Source organism: Peromyscus leucopus, chromosome X (assembly GCF_004664715.2).
Source record: "Peromyscus leucopus breed LL Stock chromosome X, UCI_PerLeu_2.1, whole genome shotgun sequence".
In the NCBI taxonomy this organism is placed as follows: domain Eukaryota; kingdom Metazoa; phylum Chordata; class Mammalia; order Rodentia; family Cricetidae; genus Peromyscus; species Peromyscus leucopus.
Window position 1 is genome coordinate 47,654,841 of NC_051083.1, and position 21,860 is coordinate 47,676,700.

At 45.3% G+C, this 21,860-nt stretch overlaps 2 protein-coding genes across 2 annotated transcripts; both read right to left on the reverse strand.

The window, feature by feature from the left end:
* Positions 1-15,437: 15,437 nt before the first annotated feature.
* Positions 15,438-19,240, reverse strand: LOC119086648. Its single transcript, XM_037199138.1, is given in 2 exon segments — positions 15,438-19,030; positions 19,146-19,240. Coding segments are annotated over 2 exon segments (3,315 nt in total). The 5' UTR covers positions 19,186-19,240; the 3' UTR covers positions 15,438-15,755.
* Positions 19,233-21,245, reverse strand: LOC114683585. Its single transcript, XM_037199139.1, has 2 exons — positions 20,895-21,245; positions 19,233-20,624 (listed from the first exon to the last, which is right to left on the reverse strand). The coding sequence occupies exons 1-2, from the start codon at positions 21,214-21,216 to the stop codon at positions 19,363-19,365; spliced, it is 1,584 nt and encodes a 527-aa protein (XP_037055034.1). The 5' UTR covers positions 21,217-21,245; the 3' UTR covers positions 19,233-19,362.
* Positions 21,246-21,860: the final 615 nt, after the last annotated feature.

Sequence of the window (21,860 nt, forward strand, 5' to 3'; positions counted from 1 at the left end):
TGAGCATCAGATGTCTGATTTCACTAAAGCATATTTCTATAAAGAAACAAACAAGTCACACTCCTATGAATTGTACTTCTACAGCTTCAATAATGTACCTCCATCTGAATGTTGGTTCCAGGTTTAGAGTACCTCAACTATACAAAATACCAAGCATAATTATAAAACATGGCTACCTGGGGCACAAAGAAAGGGAATTGTGTCTAATAATAAGTGGATACAGTGTGGGAACACACACCACACTAAGAGATTATTTGGTGTAATAAGAAAGGAGAATCTATCCTGGGAATGGTGACTTGTACTTGCAATCCTAAAATTTGAGAGGCTGAGAGAAATGGTAAATTTGAGACAAATCTGGACAACAAAGTGACTTCCAGGTCAGTTTGGGCTACAGAATAAGGTGCACCCCCTAAATTTAATGAGATCAAGGTGGGGAAGAATCTTCCATTTGCACTACATGAATAAGCTTTGAAAATGCTAAGTGAAATGAATCAGTGGAATTGTTAAAAGCAGAATAATATGAGCAATGGGTAGATGGTGGCTGTTACAAGTTATCTGCTTTTGCCTTTATCCTTTTTAAAGATCTCTAAAAATTGATGAAGCTACTGAACACTTAGATTTTTCTCTGTAAAGCAAACGAACTTCCTATGTTCAAAGACTTCCACATGAAATGGATTTGGTGGCAACCAGATACATGAAGTCATCAACTGTGAGGTATTCCAGTAGACTTGGCTCTGTGCTCCTCCAAGGTATAACAAGTTTCCACGTAATACTTAGATGCTGAATACCAGATATTAAAGGATAATGCCATCATGAAATAATAAAAAGTATGTTTCACTTTGATTGTTAGTTCTTACTTTTCTGAATTTTTTCTTTGCAGCTTTCTCTAATTGAAATGGCCACTGTAACTGGTAGGAAATTATAAGAATATGCCATTTTATATCAAACATTCAGACGTAATAGTCAGAATACAAAGCTGTGAATGAAAATTCCCTCTCTTGAATAATTACTCAAGTCACTAGTGGTCCATGTGCCATTTACAGGGTTCAGTCCTGGTGGAAAAGCCAAGCTGCAGTGGAAAGGAAGGGTGGGGAATCCTGGCAGCAGACAGGCTGAAATGAGTGCCTAGAGTAGGTTTTCTGTGACCTTTCTTTCCTTGTGCACAGAGAAAGAGAAGCACAAAAAGAATAAACTCTCTGTCCTGATTTACTCTCTTCCTCTTCCCCTCACTTTAGGGAGAGTTAACACTTTGTGTACTAAATCATTTGAAGGATCCAGAGTGCCAACTCTCCAGGGCATGGATCTATATTTTCCTGATTTCGTAAGTAACCACAGGCAATAGTTGTGTTGCTGTTCCATACTACTACTCACATCCCAGAATTTCAGCATCCTCGTCCCCTTTGTCAGTCTTCAAATGACACTGGAGCTGTATTTAAAGACCCCCCCCCCCGCTGCTGTCATCACTGTGTGGTAGGCCCCATGATTATCTTCACATTAGAATGTTTTATAAGAAGGCTTTCAGCACTCCACGTGTGTTCATACTCAGATCTAAGATTTATCACAGAATATGTTGCAGGCTCATATCAGGGAAAGAGAGGCAGAATGCAGAAGAGTTCATGTGCTGGCATCCTGCTTTACTCTCTTGCCCATGCAGAGTCACACTATCAACCACCGACAGGATCAGGCCCTCTGAATAGGTGAGACAGTTGATTGGCTTGATCTGTTTGGGAGGCATCTAGGCAGTGGGACTGGGTCCTGTGCTCATTGCATGAGTTGACTGTTTGAAACCTGGGGCTTATGCAGGGACGCTTGGCTCACTCTGGGAGGAGGGGACTGGACCTGCCTGGACTGAGTCTACCAGGTCGATCTCAGTCCTCGGGGGAGGCTTTGCCCTGGAGGAGGTGGGAATGGGGTGTGGGCTGTGGGGAAGGGGAGGGGGGCGGGAGGGGGGAGAACAAGGGAATCTGTGGCTGTTATGTAGAACTGAATAGTATTGTAAAATAAAATAAAATTTTAAAAAAAGCAACCTGAAATTTGTATCAATATACAAGAATCTAAACCAATGTAAACTAATACTAGTAGTTGCTTTTTAGTTTAAAAGTAGATTCAATAATCTACCCTTTTCCCTATCATTTCTATTTATTCTATATCCCCCCTTTTTCCCTTCAGAAAGAAATACCTGAATCAACCTATAAGCAATGAGTCTGTCTAGTGAAATCATTAGAAATTCTGAGTTTAGAGGTGCTTATTGAGGCCAATCACATCGGCACTCACTATCTATCATATATCAAAGTTCCAGAGAGACAGGAAACAAGCAGGTACTCACTCCAAACTACCTATGTGGAGTCTAGACATAGTGAATCACTTTTATGAGTTAGGAAAGAAGAAGAGAACATCCGAATTAGAAGTTCCCAGATGTAAGGCAAGAGATCATGCATACTTGGACCTGCTATGGTATTCTCTGCCACGACTGCTGTGTTATATTGCCTGCATTTATAATTGAAGGATAGAAATCATAGTTCAATTGAAGGATAGTTAAAATATTTTCCCACCTCATTTCACTCAACCTCTGACTTCTATTTACCGTCTTCTTAGTGAAGTACACTGATTACTGATTTAGAGCCTATGAAATTCAATATCTTTTTTCTCAGTGTGATAGTTCATACATCTAATTACAACGGGTCATCAAAGAATTCTAACCATATCCATTCCACCACACTTTGCACTTCTACTGTTGAATTTTAGTAATTCATTTTCACTTATGTGTATGTGTCTGTGTGCAAGTAGCCACAGAAACCAGAAGGCTGTCAGATCTCCTGAAGCTGGAGTTATAGGAGGCTGTAAAGCATGGTTATGGGTTCTGAGAACCAAACCCCAGTCTTTCAGAGCAGCAGCAAACACACCATGGAGTCCCCTGTTCTTCTGTTCTTACTTTCGTATCTTTTTTTCCTTTTATTTTATTTTACAATACCATTCAGTTCTACATATCAGCCACAGATTCCCTTGTTCTGCCCCTCCTGCCCCCCTCCCCTTACCCCCAGCCAACCCCCCATTCCCACCTCCTCCAGGGCAAAGCCTCCCCCGAGGACTGAGATCGACCTGATAGACTCAGTCCAGGCAGGTCCAGTTCCCTCCTCCCAGAGTGAGCCAAGCGTCCCTGCATAAGCCCCAGGTTTCAAACAGCCAACTCATGCAATGAGCACAGGACCTGATACCACTGCCTAGATGCCTACCAAACAGATCAAGCCAATCGACTGTCTCACCTATTCAGAGGGTCTGATCCAGTTGGGGGCCCCTCAGCCTTTGGTTCATAGTTCATGTGTTTCCATTCATTTGGTTATTTGTCCCTGTGCTTTATCCAACCTTGGTTTCAACAATTCTCGCTCATATAAACCCTCCTCTGTCTTTGCTAATTAGACTCCTGGAGCTCCACCCGGAGCCTAGCCATGGATGTCTGCATCCAGATTCCTCAGTCCTTGGATGGGGTTTCTGGCACGACTATTAGGGTGTTTGGCCATCCCATCACCAGAGTAGGTTAGTTCCGGCTGTCTCTCGACCATTGCCAGCAGTCTATTGTGGGGGTATCTTTGCGGATTTCTGTGGGCCTCTCTAGCACTTTGTTTCTTCCTTTTCTCATGTGGTCTTCATTTACCATGGTCTCCTATTCCTTGTTCTCCCTCTCTGTTCTTGATCCAGCTGGGATCTCCCGCTCCCACAGGCTCTCTTTCCCTCGACCCTCACCCTTCATTACTCCCACTCATGTCCAGGTTGTTCATGTAGATCTCAGCCATTTCTCTGTCACTGGGCGATCCTCCTGTCTTTCTTGGGGTCCTGTTTTCCAGGTAGCCTCACTGGTGATGTGAATAGCAGTCCAGTCATCCTTGCTCTACCTCTAGTATCCTCCTATGAGTGAGTGCATACCATATTTGTCTTTCTGAGTCTGGGTTACCTCACTCAGGATTATTTTTTCTAGATCCATCCATTTGCCTGCAAACCTCATGATGTCATTGTTTTTCTCTGCTGAGTAGTATTCCATTGTTGCAAATAGCCATGGGCTTGCAGACATCAAGAAAGAAGGAGTAAAAGGAACAGAACAATTCTTATGGGATTAATGTCAAACTTGTAGTTTTCTCAGATCATGAAAATTTTTGTTTTGTTTTGTTTTTGAGACAGGGTTTCTCTGTGTAATTTTGGTGACTGTCCTGGATCTCGCTCCATAGTTCAAGGCTGGCCTTGAACTCACAGACCTCTGCCCAGGTCTGCCTCCCAAGGGCTGGGATTAAAGATGTGCACCACCACCAGCTGGCTCGTGACAAAATTTTATCCTTCTTGTGTATGTTTTTATGTATTATTTTGGAGAACTTGCCCTATACCTCCTTTACCCTGATCTCTTGGAATCTCTCCTGCAACTATTTCTATATTTCTTCTGGTTTTGTACATCTTCTCTTTCAGACAATGCATATTTGCTTTTCTCTATAGTTTCTTTCTACTAAAGTCTTTCCCTTGTTTAAAAGGTTTGTTTGCTTATTTATTTAGTTTATGTATATGAATGTTTTGCTTGCATGAATATATGTGCACCACATAATGCCTGTTGCCTGTGATGGAGGACAGAAGATGGAGTAAGATACCCTATAAGTAGAGTTATAGACAGTTCTGATCCTCAGTGTGGGTGCTGGTAATGGAACCAGGGTCCTCTGAAAGAGTAGTCAGTGTGCTTAACCACTGAACTATCTCTCCAGTTCCTACTAAAGTCTTCGATCCTCCAGAAAACTCATTTATCTAGGAAGGAGGAAAGGCATTCATCTGCCCTCTCTTCCACACTCTGGAAATATGGCTCCCTCCCCCTTGGCAAATGCTAAGAGTACAGGCTGTACAATTCTTGTATCCATTTCATGTTCTACTGTTCTGTGGCCTCCCCAGCCTGTTTCTCTTTAGATTTCCTGAGTCACACAATAGGCAACAGTGCCCCTCAAACTGAGGAGGATTCTTCAAGGTCTGGTCTTGACATGATTGGAAAGAGAAAGTATCTCTTGGATTCCACTTTGAGGTGCCCTCAACAAACAAAAGGCTTTTAAAAAAATATTCTTTCCTCCTTTGAGTCCCCAATCCCTTTATGTTTTTGTTGCGAATTAAGAATCATGTGAACTGGGACTAGAGAGATGGGTTGGCAATTAAAGCAGTGTACTGCTCTTGCAGGGTTCAGTTCCCAGAACCCGTATCTACTGAATCATATACCTCTGGTGCCAGGATGAATTACTTCTATGGTCACTGGACTCACATGCATGGACATCTGTGTGTACTCATGAAAACACACACACACACACACACACACAGAGAGAGAGAGAGAGGGGGGGGGGAATTTTTTAAAATATTTTTCTCTGTGTATATGCTATGGCTGTTAGCTTGGTGGTTTTAAGGAACTCTTAACAGTGAAAGTGAGTGTGTCTCTGACTCTTTTGCCTGTTCTTGAGACTCTTCCTGCCTTGTCCAGCCTCTATGTGAGGGCTTTCGCCTTGTCTTATTGTATCTTGTTTGGTCCTGTCTGGCTGTCATCTCTTGGAGGCCTGCTCTTTTGTGAAGAGGAAATGGAAGAAGAAAGGATAGGAGGGAGAGGTGACATGGTGGAGGATGAAAAGAGTGGAGGAAGGGAAACAGTGGTTCGAATGTATTGTATGAGAGAAAAATCTATTTTTAATCAAAATTATGTAAACTTTATAGCTCCTACATCAAGACCTCAACCCTCAATTAGAATCCTATTTTCTCTGTGCCTCAGAAGGAACTTGCAATCAAATCTCGTAACATCCTGTTACTAATGTGCTTTAATTAACATTATTTTGGCCGGGCAGTGGTGGCTCATGCCTTTAATCCCAGCACTCAGGAGGCAGAGGCAGGCGGATCTCTGTGAGTTCGAGGCCAGCCTGCTCTCCAAAGCGAGTTCCAGGAAAGGCGCAAAGCTACACAGAGAAACCCTGTCTCGAAAAACCAAAAAGAAAATAACATTATTTTGATAAATACTGAAACTTTGACCCACATATAGCTGTAATGATTTCAATCTTCCTTCATCTATATTAAATTTGACTCTTATCTTCTCATCTACATTTTAAAACTCTTATTTATAGAATAATAAAGGCAAAGCCCAATAAAATATTCACACCCTTCACAAACAGTGCTATGGGTAAACTAATATGGCAAAACTTTGGAACTTCAATGCATGAGGAGGCTACAAATGCTCTTTCATCAGATGGTGGGAGAAAGTCTGCATCCCACGCACAGAAAGGCCAAGCCATTTAAAATTTCTTTGGAAATTGGGAATCGTAAAATCAGTGAATAAGTTACATGCGTGAACAAAAATTGTGCCTCATAAAACTAAAAATCTTCTGTGTACATAAACAACCAACCATGTGAACAGGAATCCCACAGAATGGAGAGAATCTTCGACAGTTATACATCTGGCAGAGGATTGATATCTAGAATATATAATTTTTTTTAAAAAAAAACAAACAGTCAAAATCAAAACAACAACCCAGTCTAAGAATGGGCTTGGGATCTGAACAGAGAGTTTACAAAAGAAGAAATAAAACATGACTAAGAAATACTTCAAAAAATGCTTGTCCTCCCTAGGATTTAGGGAAATGTCAATGCAAATTCTGAGATTTCATCTTTCCCCTGTCATAATGGCAAAGATCAACAAAAAAACTTTAACAACTACTGGAGAGGATGTGGTGAAACAGAACCCTCATTAACTCTTGGTGGGACTGCAAAGTGTCATGGCTACTCTGTGTGGACAATTCTCAAAAGGGGAAAAATAAATCTACCCTATGAGCCAGTCACATCGCTCATCAGCATGGCAGCATATACTTAAAGGACTCAACATCCTATTCCACAGATACTTGCTCAGTGGTATCCACTGCTACTCTGGCAAATGGAAGCAATTCAAATGTCCTTCAATTGAGAAATGAACTATGAAAATTTGGTACAAATACACTAGGAAACACTATTCAGCTGTAAAGATGAATGAAATCATGAAATTTGAAGGTAAAGGAATGGAACTAGAAAAGATCATATTGAGTGAGGTAACCTAGACTCAGAAAAATAAACATCACAAGTCCTCTCTCATCTGAGTTTCTTAGCTCAGGGAAAGCAAAAAATGACTATTGTAGGGGAAAAGAAGGGAGCAGTTGGGAGGAAAATGGTAGGATACAAGTGATCTAAAAGGGGAGATGAGAAAAGCTAGGGTAACATAATTAGGGAGAAGAGAGTAAAATAAATACAGATGAAGGGAAGGGGTAAAATAATAGTAAAGATATCTGGAAAAATAAGGAATCATGCTAGTTACTAGCTAAAAACACCTATAATACTTCTATGTATGTATATGCATAAACAAATACAGTTTAAATGAAATTTTCTCATCTGTTCTGGTGGTTCTCCTTTTTGTTAGCCACAGACTAACAAAAACCCCAACAGTAGGCACAAGAATCCTTCTTTTGAGTTGTTGGTCAGGGTTGTTCAACGTACTCCCAAAATGTTACAGGCTATTGCTGCTGTACCCAGAGGTTGAAGGTAAGTTCCTATTGCTGAAGACACCATGCACTTGAGACACAAGACACAGATGACCCCAGCTACATCTGGCCTGAAAGCCTCCTCCCAGAAGACTGGTTTCTATGGTACCAAACATCACTATACGAGTTTCCAAAGGAGGGAAGCAAACAACAACAGTCCTATGAAGCTGTGATGCCTATGAACCACAGCAATGACCAGTATGGCACAATAACCCTGAGGTACAATAGTGGTGTACATAGCCTGATGGCAACTGAAACCTCTGTAATTGGACTTAAGGCCTATTCACCAAGAGAGAAATCATGCCTGGTACTAGAAAACCAGTCAACTACCCAGGACTTGTGAATGCATGGGTCTTGGAAGAGAACCTACAACCTACAACACTTTACTCACCTCAACTGTGCTCTTATATCTATCCTTATACACACAGATAAGTGTAGTTCTCACCACTCATTAAAGACACTTCTCTTTGAAACAGAATGAGTTCTATTACAGGAAACTGCATCCAACCAAAATGCAGAGTCATAGCTCCCAGTTCCAAAGAACATATGTACAAAACACTCTCCCACCTAAACTCAGGGAACACTGCCTAAGTGGGGACAGAAATATTGCAAGAGCCAGAGAGGATCAGGGAGTTTGCTGTGAGAGTGTGTCTCCTAAGAATGTCAGAAGCTATGCTCATAAAGTCTCACCAACATGACTGATTAAACAAAACCTGAAAAAGGACACCTATTGATATGCTTATGTGGAAGATGGAAAGTTCTAGAAACTTCACCCCTATGCAAAGAACTACAACCAATTAAGGAATTCTGAGAGTGGGAGAAATAGTATTCCACAGGGAAGAGCACACAAATTGGTTATCCAATACCAAATGGTCAGCCCTAAAAATATATACATACAAGTAACATTATGCAGCCTAAATAGGTTGTATTTATATATTTAGGAATTTAATTTAGGAATTTGTATACACATTATCTCCCTCTCTGTATATGTGAGCGTGTGTGTGTGTGTATGTGTGTAAAAAGAAAGAAAAAGAGGCCATGAAAGAGAGCAAGAGTGATTTACATGAATGGGTTTGAAGGGAGGAAAGAGAAGGAGAAAATGGTGAAATTATAAGCTCAAAATACAAAAAGTAATTTTAAATATTACTATTTCACGTTTTAAAATATTAATAGCTGAGAATTAGACAAATGTTTGCTCTTTACATTTATGAATACTTTAATAACTGATAATGACAACTTAGACATTTTTCTATTGTGTTCACAGGATTCTGTATGAATTCATGGTGGCAACACTGGTTAGGTCAGAAAATATTCATATCAAAACATACTCGGTTTCAGAGCCTAAAAATGAAAAGTTCTGGCAGATATTTTAAGTTATTAATGAATGATGCAAAGTAGGCTACAGAAAGCAAAATCTAAAAGTAAACAAAAATACGGAGGTAGCACGTAGCAGAACAAACAGGGCAAATAAGTAGGAAAAGAAAACAATCAATTTGATTCCAATATGAAATACATGTCTAAAATAACCTAAGTTGTTTTATTGTATTGTTTTACTTACAATACTTAGATTTAATAAACTGCATGTAAATGTCTAATAAATATTTCAAAAATGTTCAACATTCTTAGCCTCTTTGGCAAAACAAATGAAAACTGTTTTGAGATTCTGTCTCATCACAGTCAGAATGGTTATCAAGAAAACAACTGAAAACAAATGCTGGTTAAGACGTGGAAAAAGAAGAACCCTCATACACACTGCATGGTAATGCAACTGATGGAGCCACTATGGAAATCTGTGGGGGAAGTTTCTAAAAAAAAAAAATAAACTAAAATAGAACCACCATATGACCTAGATCTACACACCTGGGTATGTTACAAAGTTACTGTGTATGCTACCATAGAGATACTTCTGATGCTCTATTCACAATAGCAAGGAAATGGAATCAACCTAAACAGCCATTAACTGATGAATGGATAAAGAAAACGTAGTGTATATACACATTGGAAATTTTTTATATAGCTGTAAAGAAAATTAAATTTTCAGGAAAATAGGTGGAACTGAAAATTATTATGGTAAATTAAGTACCTAGATTCAGAAAGACAAATATGTTTTCTTCCATAGGGGGATACCAAATTTTAATTTTCATATGTGTGTATATGGGCTGGGAGGTATTGTTATGGAATATTATTTTAAGATGTGTTACATTTGATTATGCTGTTGTATTCTTTTATGTTGCATTTGTTTAACTCTGTAAAGCTGTGTTACTTTGCCTGCTTGAAACACCTGATTGGTCTAATAAAGAGCTGAATGACAATAGCTAGGCAGGAGAGGGATAGGCAGGGCTGCCAGGCAGAAAGAATAAGTTAATAGGGGGAGAAATCTAGGCTTGAGAGAAGAGTGAGGCATGAGAAAGGGAGAAGGAGAGGAGGAAGCCAGGGGCCAGCTACCCAACCACACAGTCAGCCACAGAATAAGAAGAAAAGAAAGATCTATAGAATAAAGAAAGGTAAAAAGTCCAGAGGCAAAACATAAACAGGATAATTCAATTTAAGTTAGAAAAGCTGACTAGAAACAAGCCAAGCTAAGGCCGGGCATTCATAAGTAAGAATATTTATTTAGGAGCTGGGTGGCAGAGCCAAAGAGTGAAAAAGACCAACTACAGGGTATAGGTCAATCATGAAACTATGAATGGAAGTGTAAAAGTGAAAAAGGTTTTAGAAAGGAGAGGGGGTAAAAGAGGATACTATAGAAGACATGTGAGATGAAAAGAGAATGGGCAGGTTAAAGAAATGTCTCATCAGTAAAGCACATTTGCTGTTCTTCCAGAGGATCAGAGTTCAGTTCTCAGTGCCCACACCAGGTTCTTAAACCCATTTGTAACTCCAGATCCAGGGGTTTCTATGCGTTGACCTCCTTGGACACCTGTTGCTACACCTGCATATATTAGATATAAAACTCACAGAATTTTTAAAAAATAATATGGACGTGAGTGGGGGTAATGAAGGGTAAGGGTCGAGGGAAAGAGAGCTTAGGGGAGCAGGAGATCCCAGCTGGATCAAGAACAGAGAGGGAGAACAAGGAATAAGAAACCATGATAAATGAAGACCACATGAGAATAGGAAGAAGCAAAGTGCTAGAGAGGTCCACAGAAATCCACAGATACCCCCACAATAGACTGCTGGCAATGGTCGAGAGACAGCCGGGACTGACCTACTCTGGTGATAGGATGACCAAACACCCTAATTGTCGAGCTAGAAACTTCATCCAATGACTGAGGGAACCAGATGCAGAGATCCATGACCAGGCCCCAGGTGGAGCTCCAGGAGTCCAATCAGTGAGAAAGAGGAGGGTTTATATGAGCAAGAATTGTTGAGACCAAGGTTGGAAAAAGCACAGGGACAAATAGCCAAACGAATGGAAACACATGAACTATGAACCAAAGGCTGAGGGGCCCCCAACTGGATCAGGCCCTCCGGAAAAGTGAGATAGTTGATTAGCTTGATCTGTTTGGGAGGCATCCAGGCAGTGGGACCAGGACCTGTCCTTAGTGCATGAGCTGGCTGTTTGGAACCTGGGGCTTATGCAGGGTCACTTCGCTCAGCCTGGGAGGAGGGGACTGGACCTGCCTGGACTGAATCTACCAGATTGAACTCAATCCCCAGGGGAGTCTTTGCCCTGGAGGAGATGGGAATGGGGGGTGGGATAGGGGAAAGGTAGGGAGGGGGTGCGGGAGGGGGGAGAACAAGAGAATCCACTTACTGCTCTTATAGAGGAGCCTGATTTGACTCCCAGTACTCCCATGAAGCAGCTCACAACTGCCTATAACTCCAGTTCTATGGGATGTGATGCCCTCTGGCCTCTGAAGGCACCTGCATATATGTTGTAGACATAAACTTATGAAGGCACACACACATACATATAAATAAAAATAATAAATAATTTGGGTATGGTGGCTCATTTCTTTAATCCCAGCACTTGTGAGGCAGAGGCAGAAGGAACTCTGTGAATTCGAGGCCAGCCTGATCTGCATAGTGAGTTCTGGGACACCCAGGACTACAGAGAGAAACCGTGTCTCAAACAACAACAACCACAACCAAACACATAAATAAATAGGTCTTTAAAAAGAAAACTATTTCAAGTGAAAAAGCTAATATTCATTGAACTGCACATTGTTTTGGGTGTTGTTCATAGAGTATACCTTTCAATGCCTACAATATTTCACAAGTTCCTGGGGAAGGAAATGAAGGGGTCATGACAAGGTATTTTTCTAATAGCATGAATCTTGGCTAGAATTTTAAAGTAAGCTTATATGATGCAAGCCTCTGTGTTCCTTGCAAACCACACTGCTGCCCAGTTGTGCTACAGAAGCTAAATGAGAATAAGCACATTTGTGATGTTTTATGGAATAATACGACACATGTTTTAAATTTTAAATACCTGGGCAAACCGATGTTGCTTTGCATAGTTACAGTGAACACAGCTTCTAAATCAGAAATGGTGATATATGACCATTTTCAGAGCTTCAGTATTTGCACACAGGTTTATATGAAGAAGCTTGAGGAAGCATAAAATATAATATACATCTAATTGTATCTGATTTTTACCAGAACATCTTAATTTAAAAAATGAAGTTACATTAAATAATGATAAAATGATACCCAGTTTAAAACTAACAAATAAGTTCTAAAAAACACATCTCTATCGTGTTGAGTCAATTATTTTCATTGCCCTCAGGTTTAGCTTTTTACTTTTACTACTTTAGTGACAAGCCTTGTTCACCTAAGGACTCTGGAATCATTTCATGCTTCAGTTCATTAAGGTAATTAATGCTAGGATTTAGACATTTAGAAACACATGTGGAGGATTTAATAACATTGATGCAATTACAATATTTTAAGTAGTTATTTCTTTTCTTACCTCCACAAAATAATTGTAATACAATCTGATGCTACTATTATCATTGTTGTTTAAATTATAAACAAATGAATTGCCAAAATGTAAACTGCAGCCCAGTTCAAATTAGGCGTAACATACAGGACATTGAAACACAAAGAGCCTTGCTGCTTTTTTTTCCCAATACAAAATGAAAATGATTGCTTTAAATTAGCCAAAAACTCACTCAAACACATATCTTGTAAAATACTATGAGTCATTTATTTAGGAGTCTTTCTGGAAGCAACATTTAAACAGTAGATAAACCCCTTACATTCTATTGGCCTAATTTAATCTGTGTTCCTACAGCTAACATGAGAACGGAAGTTTTTAATGGTTGCACAACACAAAGAAACAAAGTAGTAAACAAAACCCAATGAAATGAAATTCTCATTTGTCGATGGCTCCATTATGTAGCTTTATCATTTTAACACAGTATTATGGTATCTCTGTATTGGTCACAATCAATCTGGTTCCTTGCACAGACTGTGGATATATTACCTTTGAATTAAATCATTTTTAGAAGGGGCATCACGGTTTTTTTTTCTACCTCATCTTTTTTTTTTTTGTTTGTTTGTTTTTGTTTGTATTTCGTACACATAGACACACACCACACATGGATAAAGAAGACCACAGCTTCTTAGCAATGTTTACCTATAAAGGAAGAAATGAAAGACCCCCAGGGGAGATCTTCCCTCAGGAGAGACCCCAAACCCAAGGAGCACTCCGAAACCACAGATCAGATGCAAACAGCAAGAGGGTTTATTAGATACACAGGTACCTGGGGCGAAGTCTCTCAGAGGACTTGCGCGCCTTCCTAGGGCGAGGGGGACTTTTTATAGGATCCCAGGGGCAGAGGCACGGTTACAGAAGCGAGAAGCATAGTTACAGGGCTCCTATTGGTTGTTTCAAAGAAGGCCAGGGTGAACTTGGGGTCGTATTCTTAATTCTCAGAAATTTGATGTGTGGCTGACTTGGCCTTGCCCAGGGTATAGTGGGTGTTTTTCCAGCCCAGCTGCTTATTCCTCAAGGCCAGGGGGCCAGCCATAAAATATCCTGATTTGACTCAACGGTTTTTCTCCCAAGGCCGCTGACCACAGTTATCTCTCTCTCAAGGCCGGATGGCTGGCCACAGTTATCTCTCTCTCAAGGCCGGATGGCTGGCCACAGCTGTGAACTCCTGTTTTTTTGATTCCTTCAGAATGGCGTTTCTTAGGCTAAGTTATTGGGACGGGGGGGGGGGGAGGGGGCGGGGGGGGGCTTTCATCGGCCCAACGCCCCATGTCCTCATAATGGAGTGGGGGTCTTTCATTCCCCCATTTTCTTTTGTACCAAATGGAATCTTTCATTTTAGGATGGAGAATAAGGGGTCAGCTCCATCTCTGACTGTCTGAGCCTCTGATATTGCTGGGTTAGGATCAAAGCCTGGACAACAGAAACCCTATCCTTGATGAATTGCACCAATCTGTTGATGATGCATGGCCCAAATAATAAAATGAGCAGGAGGATGATTAGGGGGCCCATGATGGTGGAGACAAGGGTGGTAAACCATGGTGACCTTTGGAACCATCCTTCAAACCATCCCTGTTGAGACTCGAATAATTGTTGTCTCTGTTTTAACCTTTCTCTTAATTTAGCCATGTTATCCCTGACTACTCCAGTATGATCTGCATAGAAGCAGCATTCTTCTTTGAGGGCAGCACATAAACCGCCCTCTTGTAGGAAGAGTATGTCCAGCCCTCTCCTGTTTTGCAGCACAACTTCTGATAGGGAGGTCAAGGATTTTTCTAATGCACTAACCGATTCCTCTAGGGCTTGGATATCAGTGTGCATAGCCATTTGTAGCTGTCTGAATTGTGCAGTTTCCATGAGCACCGCAGTGCCAGTTCCGATGCCTGCGGCCATACCCCCGACAGTCAATCCCCCCAGCAGTAAAGCCATAGTCATAGACACTGGTTCTCGAGGGAACCTGTGCCGTTCCTCATAATAGGTGAATACATATTCGGGGGTATGATAAATAATTTTGGGCCATAATTCTATCAATATACAATAATCAGAGGTCAAATTAACTACTGTCATTGAAATACATGGAGTCAACCCGGTGCTGCAGGCCCAGTAGGTTCCATTGGGGGCTGCCAGGTAGTAGGAGCCCCCGGCCACCTGTTGGGTGGTATTGCACAGGAACTGGTGAGACTTGGGCACCTTTCCAATGCATAACCCTTGTCCCACAACTTCAGATAGGGTTAGCCTATGTTGATGGGTGCGGGTACATTCTGTGGATGGGGAAGTGTGGTTAGTAAAATTCCCCATAACAGCAATCCCTTCGTAATAAGGGGGACTTGAAATTAGACAAAGCCAGCAGCTTCTGGTTTTGTTTGGGGCAGTGAGGTTGAGGGTTAGATATGCCCCTTGGATTAATTTCAGGAGTCTATCTCCAGTGCCTGGCCTTACAAGGGAAGCAGTGGTGGCCATGCTGGCTGTAGGGGACAATGTAATAGATTGGTGGGGGAGCTGGGCTGGGGCTCTTTCAGATTGTGAAGGTAACTTCTGTTCTGGGAGAACAGGGTTGGGGCCCACAGGAATGTTAACTGAATCTATCTTTTGTTTTACTTGGAAGGTGAATCCCCTGTCTGTTCCCGTCATATAGAACCTGACTCCCCAAGACCTTCCATTGGTCCATGAAGAGAACTTTGTGCCCTTCGGGGTGAAGGAAATGTTTAGTGAATCTTCTCCCTTCTGACCTCGTCCCACCCTGATGAGATCCCAACTGGAGCTAGGCTTCCAGTACGCGTCCCCGGTCGTTTCACATCCCCATTTTGCACAAAAAAAAGATTCTAGTCCCCCACATTTGTAAGTCGTATCCCAGTCCCTTCTGTCCCTAGGGCATACATACAGCTGGGTCTGCTGCAGCTTCCTATAGGCTGACCGTGTTCGGCAGCCAGGTGAGTCGGCAATATGTTGTCCTTGGGCTGTAACCTCAGTCTGTATGGCCCGTTTCTTTCAAGACATAACATTGTTGTGGTCTGCATTTAGGACAGAGGGCCTATTGGTGTGGGTGTACTCGGGGATATCCCAGGTATCCAGCCTAGCGACTAGGTCGCATATCTTGGGAGTCAAGAAGGGCCACCATGTGTTAGGAGCGTGTTGAGCAGTCGTGGACCAGACTACGTCCCCAGTTTGGGAAATGACCTGCCAGGTAACTTTCTTAACCAGGTGGGGGCTCTCTGGTGATGCCCCTCCTAATGTCAGGAGGACTATTAGGGGGATCAAGGGGACCCCCGGGTGAGTCTTATCTTTAGTGGGTTTGGAGAGCGTTGAACTTTCCATGTTGATGTCTCGGTGCTCTCAGCTTCGTCGGGTTCCTTGGCAGCCTTCACATGCGACGCGTGGACCAAAGCCGCTATCCCGTCAACCTTGAGTGCGGTGGGAGTAGTTAACAGGACGGTGTATGGTCCTTTCCACCTCGGCTCTAGGTTCCTGGATTGATGGCGTCGGACCCAGACAGAGTCCCCAATCTTGAATGGGTGAGGCACCACCGGGCGATTCAGTTGCTCCCAGTAGGCATCGGCCAGGGGTTTCCACACCGTCTTTTGTACCAGTTGGAGGGCTTGGAGGTGCGCCTCCAGGGTAGGGCTAGTGGCAAAAGAGGAGATATCAGGGTGAAGGAAATTTACAATTGGTGGGGGAGCCCCATACATAATCTCGAACGGGGTTAGGCCATGAGGCCCAGGAGTATTCCGGGCTCAGTAAAGGGCTAGAGGGAGTAGGAGCACCCAATCTCTAGGGCCAGTTGCAAGCGTTAATTTGGTTAAAGTCTCCTTAATGGTTCTATTTGCACGTTCTACCTGTCCTGTGCTCTGGGGGCGGTATGCACAATGGAGTTTCCAATCAATCCTCAGTAGCCTGGCCATCTTCTGACTTACCTGGGAGACGAAGGCGGGCCCATTGTCTGACCCCAATATCTGGGGCATTCCATACCTGGGAAAAATTTCCTCCAGGAGTTTCTTGGTTACCACATTAGCGGTCTCCTTCTTGGTAGGGAAGACCTCTGTCCACACTGAAAATGTGTCTACAAAAATCAGAAGGTATCTATATCCATACAGTCCGGGTTTTACCTCGGTGAAGTCAAGTTCCCAATGGACTCTGGGGCGGTGACCTCGCAGGCGGCACCCTCTGCTCAGATGGGCTTTTCCTGGATTAACTTGGGCACAAGCAGGGCAGTTGGAAGCCACCTGTTGGAGGACCTGTTCCTGATTCAATAACACAGTGTCCGAAGCCTCATCAGCCAGAAGGGCCCTCATCTTGTTTTTGCTTAAATGGGTTAGCGCGTGGAGAAACTTGAGCATGTATTTGGTATGGGAGGTTGGCATAACTAATTTGTTATCCATTATATAAGCTTGTCGCTCAGGGCTCCATTCCGCCCCCATTTTCTTTGCTAGTTCCTGGTCCTCCCGGCTGTAGGGCATGGGGTCTCTGCTTGGCTGTTGGTCCTGCAAGACCAACAGCTGGTCGCCCCTAGGGAATTGTAAGGCGACTGTCCGGGCTGTCAGATCAGCCAGCCGATTTCCCCGTGCTACGACAGAGTCATCCTTTTGGTGCCCGGGACAATGTATAATGCTGAGCTGATGTGGGAGGAACAATGCCCTTAAGAGGTCTAAAATTCCCTTTTTGTTCTTAATTTCCTTACCCTCCGAGGTCAAGAGGCCTCTTCTTCTGTAGATTTCTCCATGTACATGGGCAGTGGCGAAGGCATATCTGCTGTCGGTATAGACCCTGAGTCTCTTACCTTCCGCCATCCGGAGGGCCTGGGTCAGCTCGATCAGCTCTGCTCTTTGGGCCGATGTTCCAGGCGGCAGCGGTGAGGCCCAAACTACCTCTGATTCGGTGGTAACGGCTGCTCCGGCCCTCCGTTCTCCTTCTTGGAGGAAGCTGCTCCCATCCGTGAACCAGATAAAATCTGGGTTCGACAGCGGTTGATCTGTTAGGTCAGAGCGGGTGCCGTGGGCCTCCGCCAGAATCTGGAGGTAATTGTGCTCCTCGGATGGGTCTGGCAAGGGCAGCAGGGTTGCGGGGTTGAGGGAGACAACTGGTCCGAACACCACTCGGTCTGTGTCTAACAACAGAGCCTGGTAGTGGGTCATCCTGGAATTTGAGAGCCATCTATCTGGGGGCTGCCGGACCAGAGCTTCCACCGCATGGGAGGATAACACAGTTAATGGCTGTCCCAAAGTCAGTTTCCCTGCATCCTTGAGCAAAACAGCAATGGCGGCTACCATGCGCAGACAGGGGGGCCATCCTGCAGCTACCTGGTCTAATTTCTTGGATAGATAAGCTACAGGTCTCTTCCATGGCCCCAGTCTCTGTACCAGTACTCCTTTTGCAAAGCCTGAGTTCTCGTCCACGAACAGTTCAAAGGGCTTAGTCAGATCTGGTAGGCCAAGAGCTGATGACTCAAGTAAGATTCTCTTAATTCGTTGAAAGGCCTGTTGTTGCTCCTCTCCCCAGTGGAACATGGTCCCGGGCTTGGTGAGAGGATACAGAGGGGCAGCCATCTCAGCATAACCTGGGATCCAGAGGCGGCAGTAGCCGGCTGTACCCAGGAACTCCCTCACCTGGCGGGGGTTCTTTGGAGGGGGTATGGAGATTATGGCCTCCTTCCTTGCTTCCGTGAGCCATCTCTGTCCTCCCTCTAGGGCGTAACCCAGGTAAATGACTTTGCTTTGACAAATCTGGGCCTTCTTGGCTGAAGCCCGATAGCCCTTCTGTCCCAGTTTAGCCAAAAGGGCCCGAGTGCCTCTCAGACATTCAGCCTGGGTTCTGGCTGCTAGGAGGAGGTCATCCACATATGGGAGCAAGATTAAGGCCGAATGTTTGACCCGGAACTCGGCTAGGTCTGAGTGTAAGGCTTCATCAAAGAGGGTCAGGCTGTTTTTAAACCCCTGGGGGAGCCGAGTCCAGGTCAACTGTCCTGAAAGTCCCATCTCTGGGTCTCTCCATTCAAAAGCAAACAGCAGTTGGCTCTGGGGGTGCAATCTCAAACAGAAGAAGGCATCCTTCAAGTCCAGTATCGTATACCAAACGTGGGTTGGTGGAAGAGTGCTGAGGAGGTTGTAGAGGTTTGGCACTGTGGGGTGTATATCTTCAACCCATTTATTAACCTCCCTCAGGTCTTGAACCGGTCTGTAATCCCCTGTCCCAGGTTTTTTTACAGGCAGGAGGGGGGTATTCCAAGGGGATCAACAGGGCACAAGTACCCCCTGGTCCAAGAGCCTCCAGATGTGTGGTTTAATGCCCTCGTGGGCTTCCCGGGACATGGGATACTGTTTGATTGAAACAGGAGTGGTGGAGGCTTTTAACTGAATAACTAGTGGGGGTTGGTCGTGAGCCAGCCCCAAGCCGCCAGACTCTGCCCATGCTGAGGGAAATTCCCTCAACCAGTCCTGCATCCCTTGTGGTGGCCACTTAGAGGGCTCGGATTCAAACAGGCGGTATTCCTCTTCCAGTTTTAGGGCTAGGACTTGTAGGGGGGTCCCTTTGGGTCCTGTAACGGTCGACCCCTTGTCATCAAAATAGATCTGAGCCTTGAGCTTAGTCAACAGGTCTTGGCCCAATAATGGGTGAGGGCAATCGGGTATATGCAAAAAAGAGTGGGTTACCTGTCCAGATGCCAGCTGAACCTTTCTCTCGGTGGTCCATCGATACCTCCTGCTACCTGTGGCCCCCTGGACCAAAGCTGTGCGGTCACTGAGAGGGCCTCTGGTATGGGTCAGGACTGAATGTTGAGCTCCGGTGTCCACTAGGAAGGTCACTGGCTGCCCCCCAATCTTGAGAGTTATCCTAGGCTCAGGGGGGGGGCTCCTGGCTTTGACCTCCCTAATCCTCCAGATTGAGGAGGTCCGTGGCCCTTGGCTTAGGTCTCCGAGACCCTTGAGGCTTCTTTGGGCAGTCACGAGCCCAATGTCCTCTCTGTTTACAGTAAGCACACTGGTCTTTGTCAAGCGGTGTCCTTCTTTGATCTCCCGTCCTAGCTCCCTCTCTGACCTGTCCCTGAGACACTACAGTGGCCAGGACTTTACTTATTTCCCTATGACGTTTTTTATCTCTCTCTTCTTGCCTCTGCCACATCCTCTCCTCCCGCTCTTCGGGAGTTTCTCTCTTATTAAACACTTTTTCTGCCTCTCTCAATAAATCTGACAAACTGAATGAATGCAATCCTTCTAGTCTCTGTAACTTGGCCCTTATATCTGGACTTGACTGATAGATGAAAGACAAGATGACACCCGGCGCCTGTCCTGGATCTTCCGGATTGTATGGGGTATACATCCTATAAGCCTCTCTAAGTCTTTCCAAGAACGCTGCCGGCGTCTCCTCCTTTCCCTGGATCACATTCCTAACCTGGGCCAAATTGGTAGGGCGTCTAGCAGCCCCTCGGAGACCCGCCAAGAGCAACTGGCGATAGAGACGTAGGTGCTCCCTACCTTCTGGGGTCGCGAAGTCCCAGTTCGGGCAGGTGAGCGGAAAGGCTGCATCAATGACATTAGGCAATTGGGTGGGTCTTCCATCGTCTCCTGGAACCTGCTTCCGAGCCTCCAGGAAGACTCGCTGCTTCTCCTCCACCGTCAGGAGGGTCTGCAGTAACTGCTGACAATCTTCCCAAGTGGGCTTGTGGGTCACTAAAATGGACTCAATCAGGTTAGTCAAGGCAACAGGGTCCTTAGAGAAAGGAGGATTATGCTGCTTCCAGTTGTAAAGATCAGAGGCCGAAAACAGCCAGTATTGGAGCTGGTGATTAGGACCTTCCCTAAGGGGGAAGGCCCTGGATTCTTTGGCTGGTTCGTCGCGCCTTCCTCGTAGGCGACCGGAAATTGGGGAGGGAGCCGGAGCCTCATCCTCCCGCTCTCTCTGTAGAGCCTGTTCAGGCGCCTCTGCGGGGGCCGCCGGTCCCTCCGGCGCCCGACTCCCCGGGTATGGTGGTGGGTCCTCTGTTAGGAGGTCAATAAGAGGTGAATTGGGGTCTGGGGGGAGGACAGGAGCCTTAGGGGGATCCTTTCGTGGGAGAACAGGGTAAAGGGAGGAGGTAGGAGGGACGGGAGGGAGCGGTGGTGCTGTGGAGGAGGTAGGAGGGGCGGGAGGGAACGGTGGTGCTGTGGAGGAGGTAGGAGGGGCGGGAGGGATCGGTGGCATTGTAGGGGGGCTGTAACACTCGGGGTGGGGTGACTCGGCGTCCACGGGTGACGCCGCCCCTCCCGGGCCACCTTCCCCAAACCGGGCCTCCCCAGCCGTCCCGGAGCCGGTCGCGGTGCACCGCCATGGTGGAAGTGCGCCCGGCAGTGGCCGGTTGCCGGCCGGGGGGCGGTCCCCTGCCCCGGCTTCCTCGGCCCCGGGATTCGGCGAGTGCTGCTGCTGCCAGGGGGCTGGAGGGGAGAGAAACGGCCTAACCCATGGAGGGGGTTCTGTCGCCAGGAGTCTCCACATGGCGATGTATGGGACCTGGTCCGGGTGGCCATGGGGACTCGGAGCGAAAACTTTTCCCTCCACCTGTGAAATAAGACTGAGGTTAAAGGTTCCCTCGCGAGGCCATCCTATTTCCATCATGACCCATTCGGCCTCGCAAAGGGTGGTCCATTTATTTTCCTTGATTACAACTCCCTCCTTGTTGGCTCGTGCCTTCACGTCTGACCAGTGGTTAAGCGTGAGGCTCAGGGGGGTGGTGACAGTCTGTCCCATGGCTGTTTCTAGGAGGAGAATGGTTAAACAGAAAACAAAGAACGACAGACAAACGCAAATGAGAATAACTCGCGCTGCGCGGCTTCGGTTCCAAACCGAAAGCAAAACCTCAGAAGGAGACTGCGAGTATCCGGACCCCTCGTCTCCGACCAACACTACGTATCCCTCGGATACGTGGGTGGCCCCGAAAAACCGTGCCCTGGAGGGGACTTCAGACACCCGTGGAACGTCTTCCAGGGTAACGGTGGGCGAAGTCCGAGCTCGTCAGCTCCTTCAGCCCCCACCGCCACAGACAGATTATCAGGCGCGCAGACAAACAGACAACACTCAGACAGGACAGGACATATACCGAGGCCGGCCGGCTTACCTCCTGATGGTGGGTCGGTGGTCCCAGGGAGGGGTCTCTATCTCGGTGGGACCTCCAATGAAAGACCCCCAGGGGAGATCTTCCCTCAGGAGAGACCCCAAACCCAAGGAACACACCGAAACCACAGATCAGATGCAAACAGCAAGAGGGTTTATTAGATACACAGGTACCTGAGTCGAAGTCTCTCAGAGGACTTGCGCGCCTTCCTAGGGCGAGGGGGACTTTTTATAGGATCCCAGGGGCAGAGGCACGGTTACAGAAGCGAGAAGCATAGTTA

Excerpts from the sequence above, each read along its gene's own strand:
- LOC114683585 (XM_037199139.1), bottom strand. The coding sequence starts at position 21,216 with ATGGGACAGACTGTCACCACCCCCCTGAGCCTCACGCTTAACCACTGG. Across the intron at positions 20,625-20,894 it reads CTCCCCTCCAGCCCCCTGGC|TCCCTCCCGCCCCTCCTACC; the intron begins AGCAGCAGCACT and ends CAGCACCACCGT.